The following is a 23,361-nucleotide window of genomic DNA, read 5'->3' as shown; positions in this document are numbered from 1 at the left end:
AATCTAGTTCATTCCTTTGTATAGGGCTTATGTCAATTACAAATTTGTATATCATATATCAGAATTCCATTCTGTTCTCTTCTTTTCTCTTACAATAGTAAATTTACCAATCGGGCTCAGCTAATTTGGATCAGAACCATTCCTGACTCAGGGATGGAAATTCTTGTCCAATTGCAATCATGATGATTGGCCAAGATAGGCTATCATGATGGCCTATCTTTCGTTTCCAAAAGTGTTCAGTCTTTTAGTAACAAGAACGGTTATTTTAGTTTGTAAAACTGAATAACAACTTTTCGTGTATGGCTTTTTCATCAATCTTCTTCAACAACAGCCCTGGTAAATGAAAACTATTCTTTGTATTGGAAATATCGCTATACGCAGTAGTTTGTATGGCTGGGAAAGTCTACAATTCTACTTCTCATACGTTAAATGATGCCAATTACAATCAGCTCCAAAATTGATCATAACAAATTTTGTCACGTACTCATCAAGGAAAGTTTCGGCGAAAGAATAATACTACCATAAAATATATTATGTAAAGCAAATTACACGATTTGAATTTTCAGTAAACGCAATTGTCGGCTTGTCAGCTAAGCTGAGCTAAAAGTGGGGAAGAAAATGTACGCAAGTTCTTATTAATAGGAGGTTTTCAAGATCTAACAGTTGACATCAAACTTGAAACTGGTTCAGTGCGCTGAATATTTTCCTTCACTAGTTTTTTCTATATTAGGAGTGCATTTTACACAATCGTTGCCAGGATCTGTGTCACTGAAATCAAATAATTCAACCTGCGAAGATGTGAGTATTGATTGCAAAATAATTGAGACAATATTCATGAAAAGTTCAACAAGATTTAATAGAGGCATTATTGATTCTTTTCAATGTGACTATGCAAGTGAACTACCGAAATTGATACGAATTCGATAAGTGAAATGGAAAAAATATAGTCAATATTTATCGGTAACTATTTCTCCATTAATAGTTCAGTTCACATGTACTTTTTTTTGTAACATTTTTCAGCCCTTTTTTCAAATTTCCAAAATTTTGAAAATTTTCCGAGATATTAAGAAAAAACTAAAGCCCCATTTTTTTTTCACCTAATTGTTTATAACTTTTGTAATTTTCATCGGCGCGTTTTCGGACTTTTCCTTAAACTTTCTAGGCAAAAATACGAATCGAATGACACCTTGGTCGTAATTTTTGGATAGGGCTGAAAAATGTCACCAAAAAGAGCTAAATCGAGTACATGTGAACCAGACTGTAACGGAAATAATAGTAGAAAAATTAAAATACAGGAAAAACTACATAAAAATCAATGATCCTAGAGAAAAGGGCCTTAACACAAAAATGTTTTTTTTAAATAAAATTGAATTAATCATACGATGTGACGATAACTGAATTCTTTTCTGTTTTTGGGTTCAACGAATTCACAACTGGAAGCGGTTAATTCAGCTCGACTTCTACTTAGTATACAGAGTGTTTGATAAGTGACGACTTGCTTGGTTTTGAAAAAACGGGCCGTCAAAATTCCCCAAAAAAAATATTTGCAATTGATTATTCGAAAGTCTAGGCAGCGAATTACTTGACAGATATTTATGATGAAAATAATTGTATTTCACCATTTTTCTGAAGTTTCTTTTTTATTGAACCATCCCACTTTTTAATCATTTTTGTAGGAACTAAATTCTCAAAAAAATATAAAAAGTAACTGATTATATGTTTATGTGACAATATTGAATAGCATCAGCAAAAAAAAACTGAAAGGATTAGAATGAAATACATTGGTGATCCTACTAATCCTACTACTACTAATATTAAAAATATTGAACGCGGATGAAAGAGCGGGGAACAGCTAGTATTGTTTAAGTGGGTATCTATTCACTGACATACTTATATTAACGTACAGCCGAAGCTACTGAATCTAGAATCTTGAAATATGCAGGTAGGTTCTTTGTATAGCGTAAATAAGCATTAAGAAAAGGAATCAGGAATTTCCACCACCAAGGGAAAAAATATATGTTACTGTATATAGTATCGTATATATAATTTATAAAACTTTTGAAATCACATGCGTAAAGAAAAATTTTTCAACATATAAAATATACAGCACAAATTTCCCAGCTCCACTCAAAATGTACGGATCTTGCAGTTCATAGAAGCACATTCACCTTCTCAGTATTGTTATAATTATCCTCATTATTTTGTTAATCTCAAGTCATAGCCTTGATATTAAATAACAGTTCACGGTAATGAAAGATCATTTAATTTTTTCACTTTCAAAATTCCTTTCTATACCAGAAATATGTCTCTGTCATTCACTACCTATATGATACAATATATTAACAGAGGAAAGGATATTAATTTTTCGAGTTAAGTCTTGATATTGGAACACCGTTGGAGTAAAAGAAATGTGTTGAATAAATGAACAAAAGTTTCGTTAATGTGAACGTTATAATTAGCGAGAACAGAATCAGAACCGGCAAATCGTTATAGAACCAAACGTTTCGTCTGCTATTGCGGCAGACATCTTCACTAAAGATGTCTGGCGCAGTAGCACACAATTTTGTTTATTCACGTACCCATTCATTTAGAAATGGTCCTCATTGCTGAAGATAAAAATTAGCGTCGGTTGCGTATATAACTTACAAGTCCAACGTTGTTAACAGCTGGTAACTGATAAAAAAAGTTATTTTAATCTATGACAAGTAATTCAATACTTTCTATCAAGCAAGAAGTTTTGGTTCGTACTTGTGTACCTCAATTATTTCCTTCACTGTGGAAAGAAAATTGTAGCTGATGAGCGTTTACATTAGATTCAGCCATCTAGGACTTATTTTGCCTCTGGTTTAGGTGGCCTGCTGAAGGGTGAGTTTGTTTGCTCTCCTGATCCAGATTTTGCTTCTGTTTCTCAAAAAATTTGGTGCAAGACAGATTTCGAACAATGCTCTTCAGAAGGCACTGTAGGACATTTTGCTTCACTGAAAAACTGACAATTTTCCAATACTTCTAGCTGTTTTCTCCTCCAGGGATTTTGTTGACAAATTTATATCTTTCACGACAACTGACTTTATATGCTTTCCAGAAATATTGAAAGTCGGCAAAGATGTCCCAATTTTGAAAAAGCAGGACCCAGAAAACCTGGAAAACTATAGGCCAATTACGATAAGTTCGGGTTTTTCCAATACCCTATTTACTCCTATTTAGATAGGTTACTGAAATTCCTAAAAAAACATCGAATATTCTCAGACAAACAACATGGTTTTCGCACAAACAAATCCACAAACACTGCAATAATTTCATTTATCGAAACAGTTTCGATATTTCTGGAATCAGGAGAATGCCCTGTTGGCATATTTTGCGACCTCAGCAGGACTTTCGACTGTGTCAATCAATATCAACTCATGTCAAAGCTTTATTCGTATGGTATACTGTTGCCTATGACTGGACTCAATTGTTTCTGAAGAATAGACATCAGTTTGTTAGCTTGAAATATCATAGTGAGTCTACCACTACTTTTGATTCTGAGGGCTTGGACGTTACGATAGGTGTACCACAAAGATCTGTGCTGGGTCCGATATTATTCCTTCTTTATATAAATGAAGTCGATAACTTCATCCCAGATTCATTCATAACGATGTATGCTGATGACATATCCTTGGTGGTGTCCAGTAATGTGGATCATCTTCTGTTAAAGAAGTGTGAAAGTTCTCTGAAGTCAGTTGTGAATTGGTGCGGAAACAATTCATTGTACCTCAATGCTGATGCTGAAAAAACTCAGTTGGTGAGATTTCACAATCGTCAAAGACAGTGCGAAAAAGTACATTCATCAGTTCAGATGATATAGCATTTATGGGGATAACCATGAATGCATGTTTGACTTGGAAAAAACACTGCACCTTCGTGATGAACAAACTGAATTCATTGTGTTCCCTTTTCAGAAACCTCAGAAGCAATTTGATAGAACAACAACTATTATCTTTATGTCACGCGCAAGTTGCGTCAAGGTTGCGATATGGCATATGTAAATGGGGTAACTCTACACTAGTTTCAGATGTGTTCATTATACAGAAAAGGAATATTCGTATAGTAGCAGGAGTTCCTTGTACATTTTTATGTAGGGATATATTTCGAAAATTTAGAATTTCAACCCTATCCTGTATGTACATTTTTGAACTGTCAATCTATGCTTTTAAAAACAAGAATAGATTTCCTTCAAATGAAAATATTCATAATATGAACACTAGACAAAAACGTGATCTCCATGTTCCGTTTCGTCATTATAAAAACAACACTAAATTGTCCATCAGTGGTAGGTCTTACTATTTTCAATAAGTAATAAAGATATAACAAACCTCAATAAATTCAGTAATTTGCTGAAGAACTATTTGACTGAGAAATGTTTTTCTAATTTATAAGAATTTTACGATTCGTATTATGTAAGTGTACCTGTGCTGTATTTTATTTTGATTTTGTTGTTGTTTTAATAACAACGGTGTTGCTCACGCTGTGAATTTTGTGTCATGACTTTATGTGTACTTTGACGATTCCAATATACAGGGTGATTCAAAAGTACTTTGACAAACTTCAGGAGGTGATTCCTCACAATATTCTAATATGAATTGTCCAAATAAATATGTCCGGAAACGCTTCGTTTCCAAGATACAGGATGTTGAAGTTTTATTTTTATTTTCGTTTTTTTCGAATAAGTTTTGAAATACTGAACTTAATTAAAGGAAACTTGGTAATAGGAGGTTTTTGAGGTGTCGAATTCGAACCTGATGTTCTTATTGCTCTTACTCGTAGGGGCCACCTACACGTCTTTTTCTTTTTTAAAGATTCATAACTTTTTTGAGCCTACTTCTAGCACATTTTTCAGTAAAAAAATCGATTCCTCTATCATATCTACGTAAATAAGCTACCTTTGTTACTAGTCGCTGTAAGCAACTGTTGTCTAAATATTTGGACTTGAAAACTTCAAATCGATTATTTGATAATCGATGCATGTTGAAGTTATTTTGCATTTTTCACAAGAATGCTTTGGAAATAAATTTGACGTTTGTGAGTGGTTTTGGTACTTACATATTTTGTGACAGTTAGACGTTTTGTTGAAGTTTCCGTAAATAGAAGTAGAAAACACTTATTTTGAAAAATGGATTATTCAAACAATAATAATATTTATTAAATTTATTAAATAATAATAATTTAGCCGATATGCATTTTGTTTATGGCCTTGCGGATGGCAATGCGCGCGAAGCAAGACGTATTTACCAGGAGCGATTTCCTAATCGAGTACTGCCTTCAGCTCCAACATTTGCTAGTCTCCACCGTCGTTTGGCAGAAACAGGTAGCTTTAAGAGGACATCTGATATTATTGGAAGACCACGAGTAGTCCGAACTCCAGAATTGGAAGAAGCTGTTTTGAACGCTCTCGAGGAGAATCCAGAAATAAGCACAAGAGTAATTGCTGAAGCTGTCAATTCTACTCAGTCCACAGTTTGGAGAATTATCCACGATCAACAGTTTTATCCATACCATATTCAAAGGGTACAAGCTCTTTTGCCACGAGACTTTTCCCAACGCATTACTATGTGTCAATGGTTTTTGAGAAAATTGGCTGGAAATCCTCAATATTTAAGATATGTACTTTTCACGGACGGGGCAAACTTCTCCCGAAATGCTATCACAAATTTTCATAACAACCATGTTTGGGCTCTCGAAAATCCGCACGCAGTTAGTGAAAGGCATTATCAGTATCAATTTTCTGTAAATGTATGGGCGGCAATAATTGATAATTACTTGATAGGTCCTTTCTTTCTTCCGCAACTTACAGACACTTTTTAGAAAATGAATTGCCGGGACTACTTCAGAATGTACCATTAGAAATTCGTATCCGCATGTGATTTATGCATGATGGAGCTCCGGCCCATTTTAGCGTTGTAGCCAGGGAATTCCTTAACACAGTCTATCCAAATCGATGGATCGGTAGGGGTGTAGAAGAACCTAACCAGGCGTGGGCACCAAGGTCCCCAGATGTAAAGCCGATAGATTTTTATTTTTGGGGACATTTGAAGTCACTAGTTTATAAGACTCCAGTAGTGAACGAGAAAGATCTAAGAAACCGAATAGTAGACGCCTGTAAAACAATAAGAAACAGACCAATAATTTTTGAGCGGGTACGAGATTCAATGACTAGACGACTGACTGCCTGTATCTTCGCTGAAGGTGTACACTTCCAACAATTTATTTGAATACAATTTAGTTTCGTTTATTTTAGTTTATTCTACATATTCAAAATTTCCTGAAATGAAATGTTGACATTTCTTGCAAATTTTATTCAAACAAATACTGATTATGCACCCTTGATACAAAAATAACTATTTCGCTTAAAGATGTCATAAAGGAACGTACCCAACAGTAATGACCTCTTCAAACGAGTAAAACGTCAAATTCATGTCCAAAGCATTCTTGTGAAAAAAGCAAAATATTCGTAATAACTTCAACATGCATCGATTATCAAATAATCGACTTGAAGTTTTCAAGTCCAAATATTTAGAAAACGGTTGCTTACAGCAACTAGTAACAAGGGTAGCTTATTTACGTAGATATGATAGAGGAATCGATATTTTTACTGAAAAATGTGCTAGAAGTACGCCCAAAAAAGTTATGAATCTTTAAAAAAAAAGACGTGTAGGTGGCGCCCCCTTCGAGTAAGAGCAATAAGAACATCAGGTTCGAATTCGACACCTCAAAAACCTCCTATTATCAAGTTTCGTTTAATTAAGTTCAGTATTTCAAAAGTTATTTGAAAAAAACGAAAAAAAAATAAAACTTCAACATCGTGTATCTTGGAAACGAAGCGTTTCCGGACATTTATTTATTTGGACAGTTCATATTAGAATATTGTGAGGAATCACCTCCTAAAGTTTGTCAAAGTACTTTTGAATCACCCTGTATGTTATCTCTGTCTAATGGAAAATAAATATTAGCATTATCATTATTATTATGTGCTTCATTTACAACCGCCTGGAATGAATGGAAGATTATTGCCAGTGAGGTTATTCTGTATCCCTACAACCTTACATAATGTTAAAGTTTGATAATGAAAAGTCATCGGTACCTACCAGTTGGGAATGCTATTCCAAGCGGTTGAGTGTGAATTAAATATAAAATATTCTTTCTGATCGCATTTAAAAAAAGTATTTTCAAAAATAATCGTCGCACATGAATAAATATTGACTTGCTGAACTGTACTTCAATTACACTTTGTGATTATTGCACTGCTTTCATTCGTTTACTCGTGCTTTCCTTGCTTTCGAACTAACTCTATTTCAATATATTGCATTATTTGCAGTTTCAATTTTTGAATATGGAAGAAACATATTCCAATTACGTGAAAATATCACCAGTAGCAACTAAACGAAACAGTGGGATAGCTGTTGAACTACTATTAGTAGCATCAAGTTTCACTTTATTAACATGGTTTGCACAGTTACTTTGGAGGAGGAGGAAGTTATATAAATCTTCTAGTGAACTACCTGGACCAATCGCTTTTCCGCTGATAGGATGTGCTTTGAGCTTCATCGGTAGTCCATATAGTAAGTAATCTCTGAAATTATCCACGCAAAACATTAGGCCCATTAGGGAATCAAAGTAACATAATTGTAACAAGTAACAAGTTTCACAAATAAATTTGGTGTCTTCAGGAGATGAAGAAAACTAATTCCTTACTCTAAAACTTTCTTTTTACATCTAGCAGGGTTACATCTAACGTAATGTCTTTTCTGCAAAAAGACATGGATTCAAAGTTCATGGTCCTTCCGTATAAACAAAAATATTTTAATCGATTAGTTCGTATTTTCAATAAATTCAACATGGAAGCAGCCCTTAAAACTTTTTGATTGGTAAAAATTTTGTAGTATAATGGATTTTAGAACAATTTTATTTATTGTTTTATTTTAATAACTTGAATATCCTTTTCTCACTCAACCTCACTAACAGAAAGTTGTGTTTTTGTTATTTATCTCACAATTCAAATTGAACTTTGTATTATTATTATCGTACTTTTTTCCTGAAAGATGGTGATAAACATTATCAAAATATTGGAACTGGTGTTATAAGACACTTCCATTTTGCTGTTCACCCAAATTTTCAAGTTTTGTTCTTGACTAGTCAGCAAAGACTACCTTGAATAAATATATATATATTTTTGGGAAAGAAAGTTTTTGATCTTCTAATTCTCCATCCTGATACCTTCTTTCACAAAAATTAATCTCTCCTAAAAATATACTGTTTCAATTTAAACAAGATTCCTATGGCTGGGATTCAATCAAATAAGCGAATGAATGTTATTTACGTACTGTCATCGATGACACGGGTGGATTTTATGAACGAAATGAGTGTTTTTTCTTATAATGTTATCGTTTTTTTTTACTGAAGAGCCGATAAGACAAATGTCTTACGGCGACATCGGATGTCTAGCAGTGAAGATGACAGTATTCCGTGCAAGTGAAATTTTACTTCTTTCATTGATTATCCTGTTAATGATATCTGATTTGATTCCATTGCAAATTTTTGGGTTACAAACGGATTAGAGAAAAGTGTTTTTCGTAGAATTCAACGTTCATATAAAAGTAGAAGGCCAAGAACTTTCTTTCCAAAAAATTAATATCTCCCAAAAATATACCCTTTCAATTCAAATATATATTCAAATGAAAAACCCCGTACAAACTTTCTTTGATTTTCAGCTATATTCGCCAATATCACAAAAATGTTTGACAGTTATCCAGGACTTTTCAGAGTGTGGTTTGGTCCCCGCTTGTTCTACGCCGTATCGGATCCAAAATATTTTGAAATTCTTCTTCCAACGTGTTTGAGGAAGGAGCCTTTGTATCATCATGCAAACGTTATTGTCGGCCATGGTTTATTTACTGCACCCGGTATGTATAGAAAATATATATTTAACTCAATCGTTATTCAGATATTCTTGATTACATGACACAAAAAATAACAACTCTCTCTCAATCGAAATAGATATGAGTTATGGTCGGAATTGACGCAGTTGTAGTGCGCCTAACTCACTTCTGTATCTATCAGCGGCGGCTCGTCAGAGGAGGCAAGGGAGGCTTAGCCACCCCATAAAATTTGAGGCTATTCATCGCAATACATTGAAAGATATTGACAAATAATTATGATTATTTTTTTCTAAAAATGTTTGGGTATCATTACTTTGACATTAATTTTTAATATAAATACATAATATGCCCGAAAAAAAAACACTATCGCTGACTACTTAGTACGTTCCACGATGTATCCTGCATCAACAAACCTCAAACGCACCGCCCATGAACGAATAACGAATAAACCCGAAATAATAAATGTCATACGTTGCAAGGGAGCCAAGCCTCCGACCGTTTTAAAAAACACAAACTTCGCGAGACCGATCCAACCAGAGACATACGTCCCGATTTGTACTTTTAGTTGCAGAAATTATAGCGTTAGAGGAGGCTAGCCTCCAGTTGGTCTCCGTTAGTGTACGGCTGCGTTTGTTTTTCATTTAATTATTCGAACGGGATGCCGTGACGGACCGGGACAGAAAAATATTTTGGTATATGCTTTTTGGTAATATTTTTAATGTGTTTTTAGAGTGTTTTCAGGTTTTCACTTTTCGGTAAGTTTTTTTTCCATTTATTATGGATAAGTGGGACGATATAGTCGATTGGTTGCTGACAAATAATTTTAAGTCTTTATCTTATGATAATAAATTTTACATTATTAAAACTCTGGGAAGGCCTTAACCAAATTTGATTTCAATTAAAACGTCAGATAATCGACAAAATCGAGAATTCAATATTAGTTGGTACGCTAAATGCGATTGGTTAACCGGCTCCATTAAACGAGAACAACTTTTTTGTTGGCCCTGTGTTTTATTTTCCGTACAAACCGAATACCAAACGTGGTCTAAAATAGATACTCCGATTTCAAAAATTTACCTCGTTCTACAGAAAGACATTTAATCTAAGGAGCATATATTTTCGTCTTGTAAATTATAATTGTTTAAGCAAACAAAATATAGAAACAGCTTCAGCTACAAAAAAGAGGCCATAATTTTTTTTAATAATCAGGTTAGAGAAAACCTGTCGAATTTAAAAAGACTTATCGATATTACGATTTATTTGGGTTCCCCAGAATTAGCTTTTCGCGGACACGATGAAAACGAAGATTCGATTAATCGCGGCAATTACAAGGAACTTTTAATGTTCAAATATGATTCACAATTTGGCACTTTTTTAAACGGTAGCGTTTTTTCGGGCACCTCAAAAACCATCTAAAGTGAGCTTATAGACAGTGTGGCACATATTATTGAAGAAATTATAAGCAAGGAGATTGAAAGTGTTGATGAAACTACCGATATTACCTGTACATCAACTTTCAATCGTTTTTAGATATGTCAAAGATAAGCATAATTAAGTACTTGTGCTTATAAAATATTTGTGTCAATTTTTAACAAAACTGTTATATTAGAAGTGAAAAGTATTATTATTTATTGACTAAGAAGAGTTCATTTATATTAAATAACTCAAAGACAACCCTTTTTCCTTGTTTTTGTTTTTTAATGGTCAGTTTTATACGTATAATTTTCGGCAATACACAATTTTTTTTGCATTTATGCAAATATTACGTATTTGGCTTTGAATAGGTGCGGTGCCCCAAAAAATTTTCGCGCCTCCGGCGGGCTTTTCTGTGTGTATATAGTCTCTATGACTTTAGCCTCCCCAGTTCTCCAATGCACGAGCCGTCACTGGTATCTGTATCTGTAGAGTAGGGAGGGTGAGTGTAAGCCCACAGAACTTAGGCCACATGTGACCCATTGTACGTACATCCTACCGAGGAGTTGTCCTCCTAGGTCATCGTCCATCCTGTCCTTTCCAGGAAGGTGGACAGGAGACATCTCCTTTAGGAGATGTCAAGACTCGCCGAACACACACTCTCTTTGGCAACCTTGAGGTGTCTCACGGTGGCCTCCGCGAAGGTTTTGGAAGGTGCAGCGACATTACTGTCGTTTCGCGGCTTCTCCAACCTTCTTGGCAAGGAACCGGTTCCTTGCCTTCATTCAAGGCGGAGCTCTTGGCGCCCGCCGCAGAAAGTGCCCTTGCTGTTAGAGGTGGAGTGGGGGAGAAGGAGGGTGCACTCATAGTTGCTGCCATTCGTGCCTTCTTCGCTCTCCTTTTGGCCTCGGCGCACGCAAATGAGCTCACGCCTTGGCCTTTGTATTACATCACGAGGTGATCTGCTATGTCCAGCCTCATTTTAAGCGGTAGATTGGGGTGGACACTTAAGCTCTACCTCTGGCAGAGCCCCGTATTACCAGAGGTAGGCTGGTATATCACCCTGCGGCCATTCAGCTGTCGGCACGATCCTTACGCCTTAGCTTGGGTAGGCTGGTCCACAGTGGCATGTTTTGCAAAGACTTTTGGAGAGTTTTAGTTCCATTCACTCTACTTATTTCTGCCACTGACCAGGAGTTCGGCGACCCCGTCTGTAAGGCCACATTGGCTTCCCGGAAAGGGCCTCCAGCCCCCTGGTCGTCTCCCTATCCGCCACCTGGAAACGCGCCCGATAGGTAGTCCAACCCATGGGCCCTTTACAATATATCTGATTGGGAATTCCAAGCAGCTGGTGACATCCGTACGGAACAAATCATTTCATGCAGGAATTCCCAAACTCATGCATAGTATTACATCGCCAGGCAAATTTTTGGCCAGTTTCGGTTGTTTTTAATTTTTCATGCCACTACATTTATCAAATTTTTTAGTTGATATATGGAAGAAACACAGAAAGTTGATAGCCCCAACTTTTCATCAAAAAATTTTGGATAATTTTGTGGAGGTATTCGCCGAACAAGGTGCAATTCTGGTCGATCAGCTGAAAAAATATTCTGGAAAAGGTGAATTCGACTTATTCCACGTAATTTCGAAATGCACGTTGGATATTATTTGCGGTAAGTCATGTAGTAAACTCCCTTCCAGAGTAAATTAGTGAAAGTTATGTTTGTTTTCTTCAGAAACAGCTATGGGGGTTAAAGTGAATGCCCAAACGACTGATGCTTTGTACACAAAATGGGCTGACAGGTAGATATTTATTTCTTAATATTCATTATTTATATCAATAGCTTAAGTACAAGACAAAACTTCAAAGGCTTCTCATATGAATTCAGAAAACACTGTCATTGTTATTACAGGAGACTCATGGTAAAATGTATAGAAATATTCACAGAAAATATAGTCGAAGTAACCTACCTGCATTGTGAATAGTTAAAGCTATCGGCATCTCAAAGGCCAAAAAACCAATACAGAGAAATTATGCCGCTGCCAACTAGTTCACGTGGACACCGTATAGAAGTAAACACTATATACGGTGAAGTGGACCGAAGAATTGGCGGTTCATATTGGATAATTTTTACTAACCGAGTTTTATGATTGGCTGAAGAGTCATAAAATTAAATTTGAAGTCATGTTACGGTGACGAATAGAATGTGGGGATGAGTATCGCCGTTGTGTCGTCAATGTTCAGTTCAGGAACTGATCGCGATTTGAGTGTTAAAATTCGATATTGGTTCAGTTATAATTACTTAAAATTGTTGTTATCTGTTTAAAATGTGGCGTCCTTCGACAAGTAGTAATAGTAATAAGGAGTGTGATAACAACGCAGACTTTTTCCTGTGTAGTGATTCTAATAGCGATGGTGAACTTACTTATTACTTTCTTATTTTCTCCTTCCTATCATCCTAACCAACCCAACTAATATACAATAAATTGATGTATGTAGCCGTTACTACGTGTAGACGTTTTATGTTTTCATGTTGTTACACTCGTCTCGAGCATATGTTCACAGTTTCAGGTGATTAGCTTGTTTATATTGTTGGTGAGAGGCTAGAAATTTAAAAGTGAAAAGTAAAAGCTGAAAATTAAAAAATATTATTAACAAAAAATGAAAAATTAAAATTAAAAGATTACAAACGAAGTTACGTCACGACGCGTTTCGATTGTTAGTATCCACAATCGTCTTCGGGTGATAACTGGACTTATTCCTCCGAGATTCGAATGCTTTCACCTATTCCCTCTCTCCGCTTCATTGGTTTTAGCGGGAGATGACCGTTTGACGGGAGTTGGTCGTTTTTCGCTTGATTAGAGGTTTCCATATGTTACGTATCTCCACGCTAGCTTGACTAAATACGTTGTTGGACAACATGTACGCCGCTTCTTTGAATTTTCTCCTAAACCAGTGTTCCTCTTTGTGGATGATTTCAGCTTGAGCCCACTTGATATTATGTTGATGAGTCCAAACATGTTCTACTATTGCGGATTTGCTGGTTTCTACTCGCTGTGTTTGTTTCTTGTGCTCAGCAATGCTAACTTTCAATGGCCTCTTAGTGTCACCGATGTATGATTCTCCGCACTGGCAAGGTATCCGGCAAATGCAATTCTTGGAATCGCAGTCCGCGTTTGGTGGCCTGGTTCTAGTGAGGCTGCTACGGATAGTGTTCCCAGATCTGGAACAGGCCTCATGTTATATTTGGACCCAATCCTTCTTATCCTTTCCGATAATCCTCTAATGTAGGGAAGTACAAGTACTGGTTGTGGCGGCTTCTCTTCCTTGTGGAGCTCTGGCTGTTTTCTAGCTTAAGCCTGTTCTACCATCAATCTGGAGTATCCTTTACGTTGAAGGTCATTTTTTCTTTTCGAGGCCTTCCTTTGTATTACAGAGCCCGAAAGCACGGTCTAGTAGAGTGTTGATGATTCCTTTCTTAGTCGATTGATAGTGGTTGGATTTCTGGTTCAGATACTGTTCTGTGTGAGTGGGTTTGCAATATACAGATTTTTCCAATTTAGTGTCGGTCCTCTTCACCACTACGTCTAAGAATGGCAATTCGTTGTGGACTTTCTTCTCCATTGTGGAAGTGTCGGAAGGACTTACGTTGTTGATGTGCTTCAGGAAAGTGTCTAGTTCTGCATTCCCATGGTTCCATATTATGAAGGTGTCGTCTACGTATCTCAACAGGCTCGGGGCTTCTTCAATGGCCAGAGTTTCAAACCACTCCACATATATATTAGCTATAACCGGTGAAAGTGGCTATCCCATTGGCAGTCCCTCATCTTGCCTAAAGAATTCGTCCTTCCGTTGGAAGTAGCAGTTTCGTACACAACATCCTAGTAATTCCATGATTACTTGTATCGGTAAGTTTGTTCTATCTATCAGGTCCCCATCTTCGTATAGCTTCTTCTGTATGATTTGAAGTGCTTCTTCGACAGGACCGTTGGTGTAGAGGCTTTCCACGTCGAAACTGATCAGTTGATCCTGTTCTTTGACTTCGATTTCCCCTAGTAGTTCAACGAAATGCCTTGAATTTTTCACAAAAGATGATGTTTTACTTTGCAATGGTTTAAATATTGGTAGTGAAAATCTGGACAAGTTCTGAGTGGCTGAATCTCTGGAGCTAATGATCGGTCTGAGCGGAACATCCTTTTTGTGGATTTTGGGTAGTCCAAACAAGTGAGGGGGATTACTGTGGTGCGGTGTTAGCGATGATCTCTCTTTTTCCGAAAAATAGACTTGTTGTTTTTTCAAAGTCTGGTACAACTTCCTTTCAATTGATGCAGTAGGCTCCCAGATTTGGCTCCATGCGACTTTTTCCTGTTCCCAAGATTGAAGAGACCATGAAAGGACGGCGTTTTGCGACGATTGAGGAGATTAAAACCGAATAACTGAGAGAGCTTAGGAACATACCAAAAAGTGCATATCAGAACTGCTTTGAGGATTGAAAAAAACACTGGCACAGGTGTATCATATCTGAAGTGGACTATTTTTAAAGGTACAAAATATAAATCGATGAATAAATGAATATTTTTCAGAAAAATGAAAACTATCCTTATTATTTGAACATTTAATAGTGTATGCCAAAAACAAAGGAAGGTATTTCAACAGCATACGCACCTTCATGTAAATCGTCTCAATAAAATATAGAGAAATCGGTTGAAAAGTCATTTACTCGTAAACTCGTTTTTATGTTTGTGTCAAGGTGGATATTCAACAAAGATTGATTGTTCAGAATTACGAGCAGCAAATGCTCCAAGAATAGTCAAGTAGTCTGCGGCATTTCAGAGAAATTCTTAGGGCAATTTGTTTTATTATTCCACATAGGTTCATTTCAAATTGTTTTATTATAATTTGTTATGTAAGTGAATTTATTGCAAGTTCAAAGTGGAGAGTATAATTTATCTATTCCATTGTTTGACGTGAATAAAGCTCCTTTCTTCACATACATTTGTCTTCCACCGATGAATATGTAAATCTGAATCATAAATAGATAGATTTATTTGACTGATTCACAATAAGTTTACAGCATGTCGTACATAGAAAATAGTCATAGAGAGACGTGTAATATATAAACCGATAAAAAACTTTTCATTACTTTTAGATCTAAAAGATCATTACAATATAATATAACGTTCGCATTGAAATATGTTCACAAATATGAATATAAATATAAGTCAATGATTATTGCTCAATATATTAATAACTGTTTAAAATTCATCAATACTATGAAAACAATGGCCTAAAAGGTATTTTTCTAATAGCTCTTTTGAATTAATATTATTCAGTGAACACATCTCTGAAGTCAACTTGTAGAGTTTGTTTGAATCTTCGCATCATACAGAATATATCATTGGGAAATTTATATTAATACCCCCAGCCCGACGCCTATTAATACTATCTTTAACGAAATATGAAAAACACTGACTGATGTCAATTTTTATGTTATTTTAGCTAGTCTCTATTTTAATGGCCCTTTAGCGGCGTCCTCAAGGAGCATAGCGAGTAGAAATATCTCTATGACTTTGTGGATGAATTGCAGTGTCACTGACTTGATACGACTATGTTGCTTTCTTTGATGAACCATTCTTTCACTCTCAGACATTTCTGGATGGACTATAGATAGACGTTTGTTCAAATTTTCTATATGCATATATACCAATCAAGAGAGTCATCGATTGTAATACCGAGAAGTTTGTGATGTTCACCTGTTGTATAGTTGTTGTTGCTTGAAATAATTAATTTTTCAATCTTCTGATCATGCATAAAGTTGGCGGTAAACCAATTTTTCGCATTATGAATGGATTCATCAGTCATTTAAGAAAAAAGGAGGTAAATTTGAAGAGGTGTTAATAAAAAAGAGAATAGTGGAAGTATCAATAGTAGTATGCTGACAGATGTCATTTATATATATGGTGAACAATAACGGTCCAAGTGTCAAGCCTTGGGGAACTCCATATTTGATGGTTCGAAGATCAGAAATATTTGTACCTATTTTTAGTAGTTTTGTCGTCTGTTTGTTAGATAAGATGATAATAGCTTGTGAGGTACACTTCTGATGCTGTAACACTCTAACTTCAGCAACAGAAACTCTAAGAAGGGAGGAAGTTGAGAAGATAATTTTTTGTATAATACTTTTTTGTCTACTGGTTCAAAAAATATATTTTCATAAGAAAAATCGGCCGAAAGATTTTACGTTACTGTCGTATGAATAAAAATGTTTCAATTTGTATGATAGAAAGGTTTAATTGGAATAATTTACTTTTCATATAACGCCATCATTTCTGAATAATTTCTCCATTCTGTTTGCACTTTTAGTGATGTTCCAAATTCAAATACAACCACCGACTCTTGATCTTCCTCTTGAAGATGATCACCTGGTGATCGAAACACGTGTCAAGGTGTTAAAATAACGGTTTGGTGTTGGAAATAAACTCTAGTAATATTCAGCACTCTAATGTGCTATTTTCACTATACAGTTTACAAAACGACAACACATGTAAATTTCTGTTTTCAGAATCATGGAAATTATTTTCATGAGAATTTTCGTCATATGGTACCACTTTGATTCGGTTTTCAATATGACGTCAATGGCTACAGAATGCGGAAAAATTATCAGGAACATGCATCAGTTTTCCGGAAAGGTGAGTATCAAAAATCGGAAAGTTGAACCTTTTGATTCAGAAGAAGAAATCACTCTAAATATTTGAAAACGATTTGAAAGTGTTTGAAAAAATGGAGTTACTACGTGGACTGTTGTTCTTTGTTTTCAGGTCGTGAGAGAGAAAAAGCTGGCCTTCGAAGAGAAATTGAGGAAGCAAAAAGAATCCACTGATACCTATTTTGAAGCAGGTGTGTTCCGAAAAAAAGTTCAATAATTGGCGTATTGAAAAGACTGTTTATTATTTTTCAGAACCAGTGAAAAGAAAGGCATTCCTCGATTACTTACTAGAAGTTACTACTGATGAACAAACTGGTTTCACTGAGGAACAACTCAGGGAAGAGGTCGATACCTTTATCGTAGCGGTAAGATTATATTTTGATAACTCTATTTGTCTTATAGTGCAGAATTTCATAGTCCCCTTTATGGTTCTCTCCGAATTTTCTCTCTCCTTTTTTTGGTAATGTAAAATCGATGGTAGCTTGGTAATGTTTTCATTCAACGATACTGTTGACCTCTTCTGGAGAAGCTCTTCTCGTTTAACGTCTTTGGTGTAACTATACATATAAGCTGGTACCATAGCCAAAATGATAACACAGGTTTCCAGGGCCGGAGTCACGATTAGAGATCCGACCTGGTAGGCCGTTGTTGAATGGGACTTTCAGTACCTAACTTTTCCTGAGCTACAACAGCAGACATCTTCATTGGTACATACATTGACTGCGAGGAATAAGGTAGTATTTTGAAGTATCAGCAACGACTGACCCATTACGGCCGGAATCTTTGATTAGCTACTTGATGGTCCATCAAGGGTTACACGAGTAGCTAGGGAAAGGAGATCCATTATGGCAGAGCCCTATAAAACCGTTACAAGGATTTCTACGATAAGAGACTGCCGATATTTCGCAGATTCGGTTAGTGTCATCTTTGGGATATCATCCTGTCAACAACACCACGAATGATACTATTATTCTCATATCCAGCGGTGGTGATATGGTGAGAACAAACACCCGATAGCTGAATTTGATCAGCATTCCATTATCCAAACTAAAACATATGCAAAAAGCAACAAGCGGTAGTTCAGGCAATGATGAAATGAACAAAGAGTCAACACCGCCTCCAGCCCGTATCATCATCATCGTCATCATTATTATTATTATCATTCCATCCTCGACAAGAACATCTAGAAAATATCCTAGATAAACTGAACTCCCATCATTTCCTCTAAAAATTTCAGATTTCACTTGATATCCATTGCGAGGGTGTGATTGTTATACAACACAAAACCTACTTCATTTCATTCAGTTCATTGTTCAATAAAGTATTGCATTCTATTTGAAGAGAAAGTCAAACGATAAATCTGTGTCTATTATTCATTGCAACCTTCAGTAGCTACGTGATAGTTTCAAATTCTAACAGTGTATTCAAGGCTGCAAAAAGCAAACGTTTTTGAATTGGTCACAAACAATTGTTGAAATTCAGTAACCATGATGATACAAACAAATTCGACATCTTTTTATGGTTTTTGCGAATGAGAATTCTGAGTTGAAAATGGAGCTTGGTATCATATTAAACTAACAATGCCGCCTTCAAGTTGTTTTCCTAAAATCAGATGAATTTATACACATATAAAAACTGAGGATACCCGAACCTATAACATTCTTGCCAAACCCTTGACCTCAAATTGGCAACCTTATTCGAAGAAAAAACGAAGAAGAAAAAACCAACCGATGAACTAATACTTCGGATATACTCTAACGTTAAGACAATGAGCAACAAATCAACTGAAATTGCTGAAAAACGGCTAAACAATAAGCAAAACAAATCAACTAAAATTACTGAAAAGCGTCTAAGTCATATTCGCCTCTTTTTCATTTTTTCTACTTGTTCCAACATACTCTTGTCAATGAAAGAAACAGAGCTCCAAAGTAAGCAATTTCCCTACGCTGGTAGGTAAATCCAGTGTCTCAAGAGCTAGTGATGGTGTTGATAACATCATATTCGTTATTAGATCATTATAGAAGTAAACACACAAGTTAGTGATAAGAGATTACACTAATTTCTTAGAAACGGATTAGCAGCTGCTACTTTGGCTAGGAAGAATCTCATAGGTACCCGTGAAAAACTATTATCTCCAATAAGAGGTAACAATTTGTTGTTCAAACTCCTCTAGCATGGCTCCTTAACTAGGGGTTAGCCGATGACGTAGTCATTTTTAGCTCGGTAGGGTCATTTGCGATACATAACTCAAGCAAAGTACCCTACTTTATCCAAACCTCGATTGTGAAGGAAAAACCTCAGTATCAAAACACTGCTGTTGATTGAAGAAATTGAATAATTGGATGTAATGATTGACAGAAATTTACTTGAAGCAATAATATTGTTACGACCATGATCGCAGCGAACAAGCAAACGAACCGCCACTGGAAAAAATCAGAAAAGCGTGAGAAGGACCAAAATCCTGGAATCCCGAATATTCGAGATAAATATTTCAGCGCATCAAGTCTCAGAGATTAGATTAGTTCAGATATATAGTTCCAAGGCTAGTTACAAAAGATAAGCGTCGTGGTTAGAAGCAATAGTAAAAGTGAATCAGGTGGCGACTACGATAGATTTAACTAATTCTTTGGAATCACAGCAAGAAGAATAGGGCAAAAAAGATGAGAGGGCAAAGGGGGAGATCAAAAAAGGAAAAAAGAACCTCTTTTTTGCTAGTAAAGTAAAATTTAACCTGAAAACGCACAAACTATCCAATGAGAAAGTCTGGATATTGAAAAATGTTATTATCAGCTTCACTTCAAAATCCGTTAAAAGCCTTGTTCTGTCTTTCACAGAAAAGCAACCAGCTGAAAACCGGATCCGGCGTTTGCAACTGTTTCCGTTCGATAAAAACGTATTTTTTTTAGGAATGTAGGCTTTCAGGGCTGGCGTCAATGTTTTGGTTAGTTTCCGGGTTTTGCCGTGGTCTTCTTTGGTTACAATCTCATTGGTTACATCTTCAGTGGCGTGGTAAAAGTACTCTTCTTGACGTATCAGTGGAAGTACACTTCTTGACGTATCTTAACGTATCAGTTAATAGGTCAAGAAGAGTACTTCGACCAAGTCACTGAAGATGACTGCCGCAGTTAAAGTTGAAACGTTTGGAGATTGTAACAAAACCCGGAAACCTCCCAAAACGTATTTTCATTTGTTAAAGTATTTTTCTAGGGCTCAGACACTACTGCTTCTACGAACTGTTTTGTTTTCACGATGTTGGGCTTGCATCAGGATCTTCAGGATAGAGTTTACGAAGAAATAATTGACGTTTTAGGACCACATCGCGCTGTAGAGCCATCCGACTTACATAAGTTGAAATACATGGAAAGATTCATAAAAGAAACTCTAAGGTTATTTCCAGTAGCTGGACTGGTTGTACGAGCTATAGATGAAGATATTAAAGTTGGTAAGATGTTTATAATGACACCACAGATAACTACAAAATACCAAATCCAAGTCAATTATTTGAAAAGTAAACCTTGAAGTTTATGTTAGTTGCGAGGTAAATCCCATGTAGAAAATATTTTTTTAGGTGATTTTGTTTTCCAGTCTGGCACCTCAGTTGTTTTTGGAATATTGAGAGCTCATACAAATGAAGAGAATTGGCCAAATCCATTCAAATTTGACCCCGACAGGTTTTTACCTGAAGAAATTGCAAAAAGGCACCCATGTTCGTATGTGCCCTTTTCTTATGGCCCCAGAAACTGTATTGGTGAGTTGTTATTAACAAATACACTGGGTGATGGAGATTTGTGTTTGGTACATGTATTGTAAATATTAAAAATATTCAAATGGCAGAAAAAGGTACCTAATTTACTCGTAGCTGGCCAGTTGCTTCCCATTGGAAACTTTATATTAATACCCCAAATTAAGTCTTTCGCATTTATATTACAGACAATTTAATAGACTCATTTGAAAATACTGTTATTTTTCTGTGTATATCAACATCATCAGGTACACACAGGGATATTATGCTTTTAAGAAGTAAAAATGGCGTGGCGCACAGAATCTTCAAGCATCGGGAATGTCTTGTCTGAAATTAGACACATGGACGAATGTCTTTGATTTTTCAACCAATGTGATAAAAGTTATTCGAAAACCTTCAAAGTTTTCGACTAATGACGGTGTCAAAAAGATCATTAATTATGATAATTTATAGTACCTACCTTTTCCTGAACAAACTGAATTCCACTAATGAAACTTGTATGACGAACTAAATGAAAAATGAAAATTCAATATTTAAGACTTCATAAAGTCTGGGAAGAATATTTTTTTTATTGAGATACAAATTGTGCTTAAGATAGTTGTAGACTGTTGCATATTTGAAATTTCTGGCCAAATAGCATAAAATAATAGTGAACACAAATTGAAAAACAAGCTTGTAACGTACTTAAATGAATACTAAAAGTTTTTGTGCACAGAATAGAGTATTAATTCGAGTAAAATAAAGTATACTTACCTTCTTATAGAATATCGTTATCTTTGATTATAATTTATACAATATATTGTACTTGTATTAATTTTTAGTTTTGTTAGGCGCTTATCCCGCAAATTACTTACAAGCTAGATAAATACTTACATACTTCGGCCAGTGCTGTTCCTTTTCGATGAAAAATGGTAACATATGTTGAAAAAAGTAACATTCGACAGAAAATTGTAACTTTTGACTACTCTCCACACTTTTAACTGAGTCGCACACAAAACGCAGTATTTCGCGCCGGGAGGTTGATTTCTCTTCAAAAGTGATAGTTGACGTATCAAAAGTGACATACATGTGAAAATGCCCAGTTACGATATGTCAACTGCCATTTGATACGTCACTTGTCAGTTCTAGTGCATAAACTACCAGTTGAAAGTTTCTCAAAATGTGACAAACTGGGTAAAACGTAACTTGGTAGTTATGAACGCCAAAAAGTAATAGTTTGTTATTGAAGTAACGCACTGACTTTGGCAAGTTCGTCCACTAGTACCAACTTCTATGACTATATGGCGGGAAATTCTACCAATTTCAAAAAATTAATGTATAGATTATTTTTCGAAATCAAAAGTTATCGCTGCTCAATGCCTTATTTTCAGCTTTACCCTAACACAGCACACAGCAATTCAGAATAATTCATTGAAATGAACTATATTTTTCTTTGTCTTTGTCAAATGATGATTTTGTAATATTTATTTTCAGGGCCCAGATATGCCATGATGGCAATGAAGTCACTGCTTTGTTCAGTTCTACGCAAATACAAAATATTCACATCCTATGAAAATGTCGAAGATGTCAAACTGAAAGCCAATTTGGTGTTGAGGCCAAAAGACGGATATAAAGTGTCTGTTGAACTTAGAAATATTTAAATTCCATTATTTGAATTAAATAGTTGAGTAATTGCATTATAGATTTTGAAAACTTGCCAAACACTTCAAGTCAAAAAAAATTCTTGAATAAATAAATGTTGCTATTCAATTCACTAGGCCAGTAATGATTTCTTAAAATGATACTTTATACAGCATGCATATTATATAGCCTGGTGGGTTGACGTGGGTGGTCAGCTCCACTCAGTCAATCGACCGATGTGCGAACCGGTGGTTCGAACCGCAAGACCGGACGATCGATTTTCACTTCCTATCGTTCAACCCATGTTAGGAATCACACGTTAAAAGGTAAGACCTTGTTCGTCGAGGTTGACTTTCGAGAGTTCTTGTTCGTAGGGGGAGCAACAGCTGGTTAACGGAAAACAGATATATTTTGACATTGAATCCTGAGAAATATAGACGTGCAATGAAGGTATGAATGAAAATCAGACACTAAACTGTTATGACTTTTTGATGAATAGCTTGGAATTATTTCAGTATTGAAACACCCAGTATGTCTATTTCCAACCGCACAGACATTCAACTCATTAGTTTATATAATTTACAAAAATTAAGGTTATTTTATTTTCAAATTTCAAATATATGAAATCAGACAAGAGGAAAATTGAAAGTGGGGTACCTCAGAGATCTGTCATCGGCCCTTTGCTCTTTTTATTGTATATTAATGACTTTTTGATATTTCTATAGAAGAAGGTAAATGCACAATCTTTGTTGATGAGAGTTCTATACTTTGACATCACAATAATGTTGATTCATTACAAACAAATACTGAAAATGACTTGGAAAAAGTGAAATCAAATCAAAATAAAGTGAGGCAATGGTGTGATGAAAATTTATTGTCTTTCAATAGGTATATCAAAAAAAAATTCAATTTCCTTCAAATGCCATTTAGATCAAATATTTCTTGATGAGCAAATCATTGACAGTAA

At 35.6% G+C, this 23,361-nt stretch overlaps 1 protein-coding gene across 1 annotated transcript; it reads left to right on the top strand.

Moving 5' to 3' along the window:
* The first annotated feature begins 75 nt into the window (after positions 1–75).
* LOC111514671 (cytochrome P450 4C1) lies at positions 76–22,527 on the top strand. Its single transcript, XM_074170522.1, has 11 exons — positions 76–798; positions 7,352–7,595; positions 8,745–8,936; positions 11,813–11,998; positions 12,062–12,128; positions 16,889–17,015; positions 17,145–17,223; positions 17,285–17,397; positions 20,240–20,474; positions 20,601–20,780; positions 22,248–22,527. Exons 2-11 carry the CDS (start codon positions 7,367–7,369, stop codon positions 22,412–22,414), a joined length of 1,575 nt encoding a protein of 524 aa, XP_074026623.1. The 5' UTR covers positions 76–798; positions 7,352–7,366; the 3' UTR covers positions 22,415–22,527.
* Positions 22,528–23,361: the final 834 nt, after the last annotated feature.

Source organism: Leptinotarsa decemlineata, unplaced genomic scaffold (assembly GCF_025532065.1).
Source record: "Leptinotarsa decemlineata unplaced genomic scaffold, Ldec_3_MD MMD2_P_RNA_scaffold_1, whole genome shotgun sequence".
NCBI lineage: Eukaryota > Metazoa > Arthropoda > Insecta > Coleoptera > Chrysomelidae > Leptinotarsa > Leptinotarsa decemlineata.
Note: the sequence above shows the minus strand (reverse complement) of the source record. Positions and strands in the feature narration are given on the sequence as shown.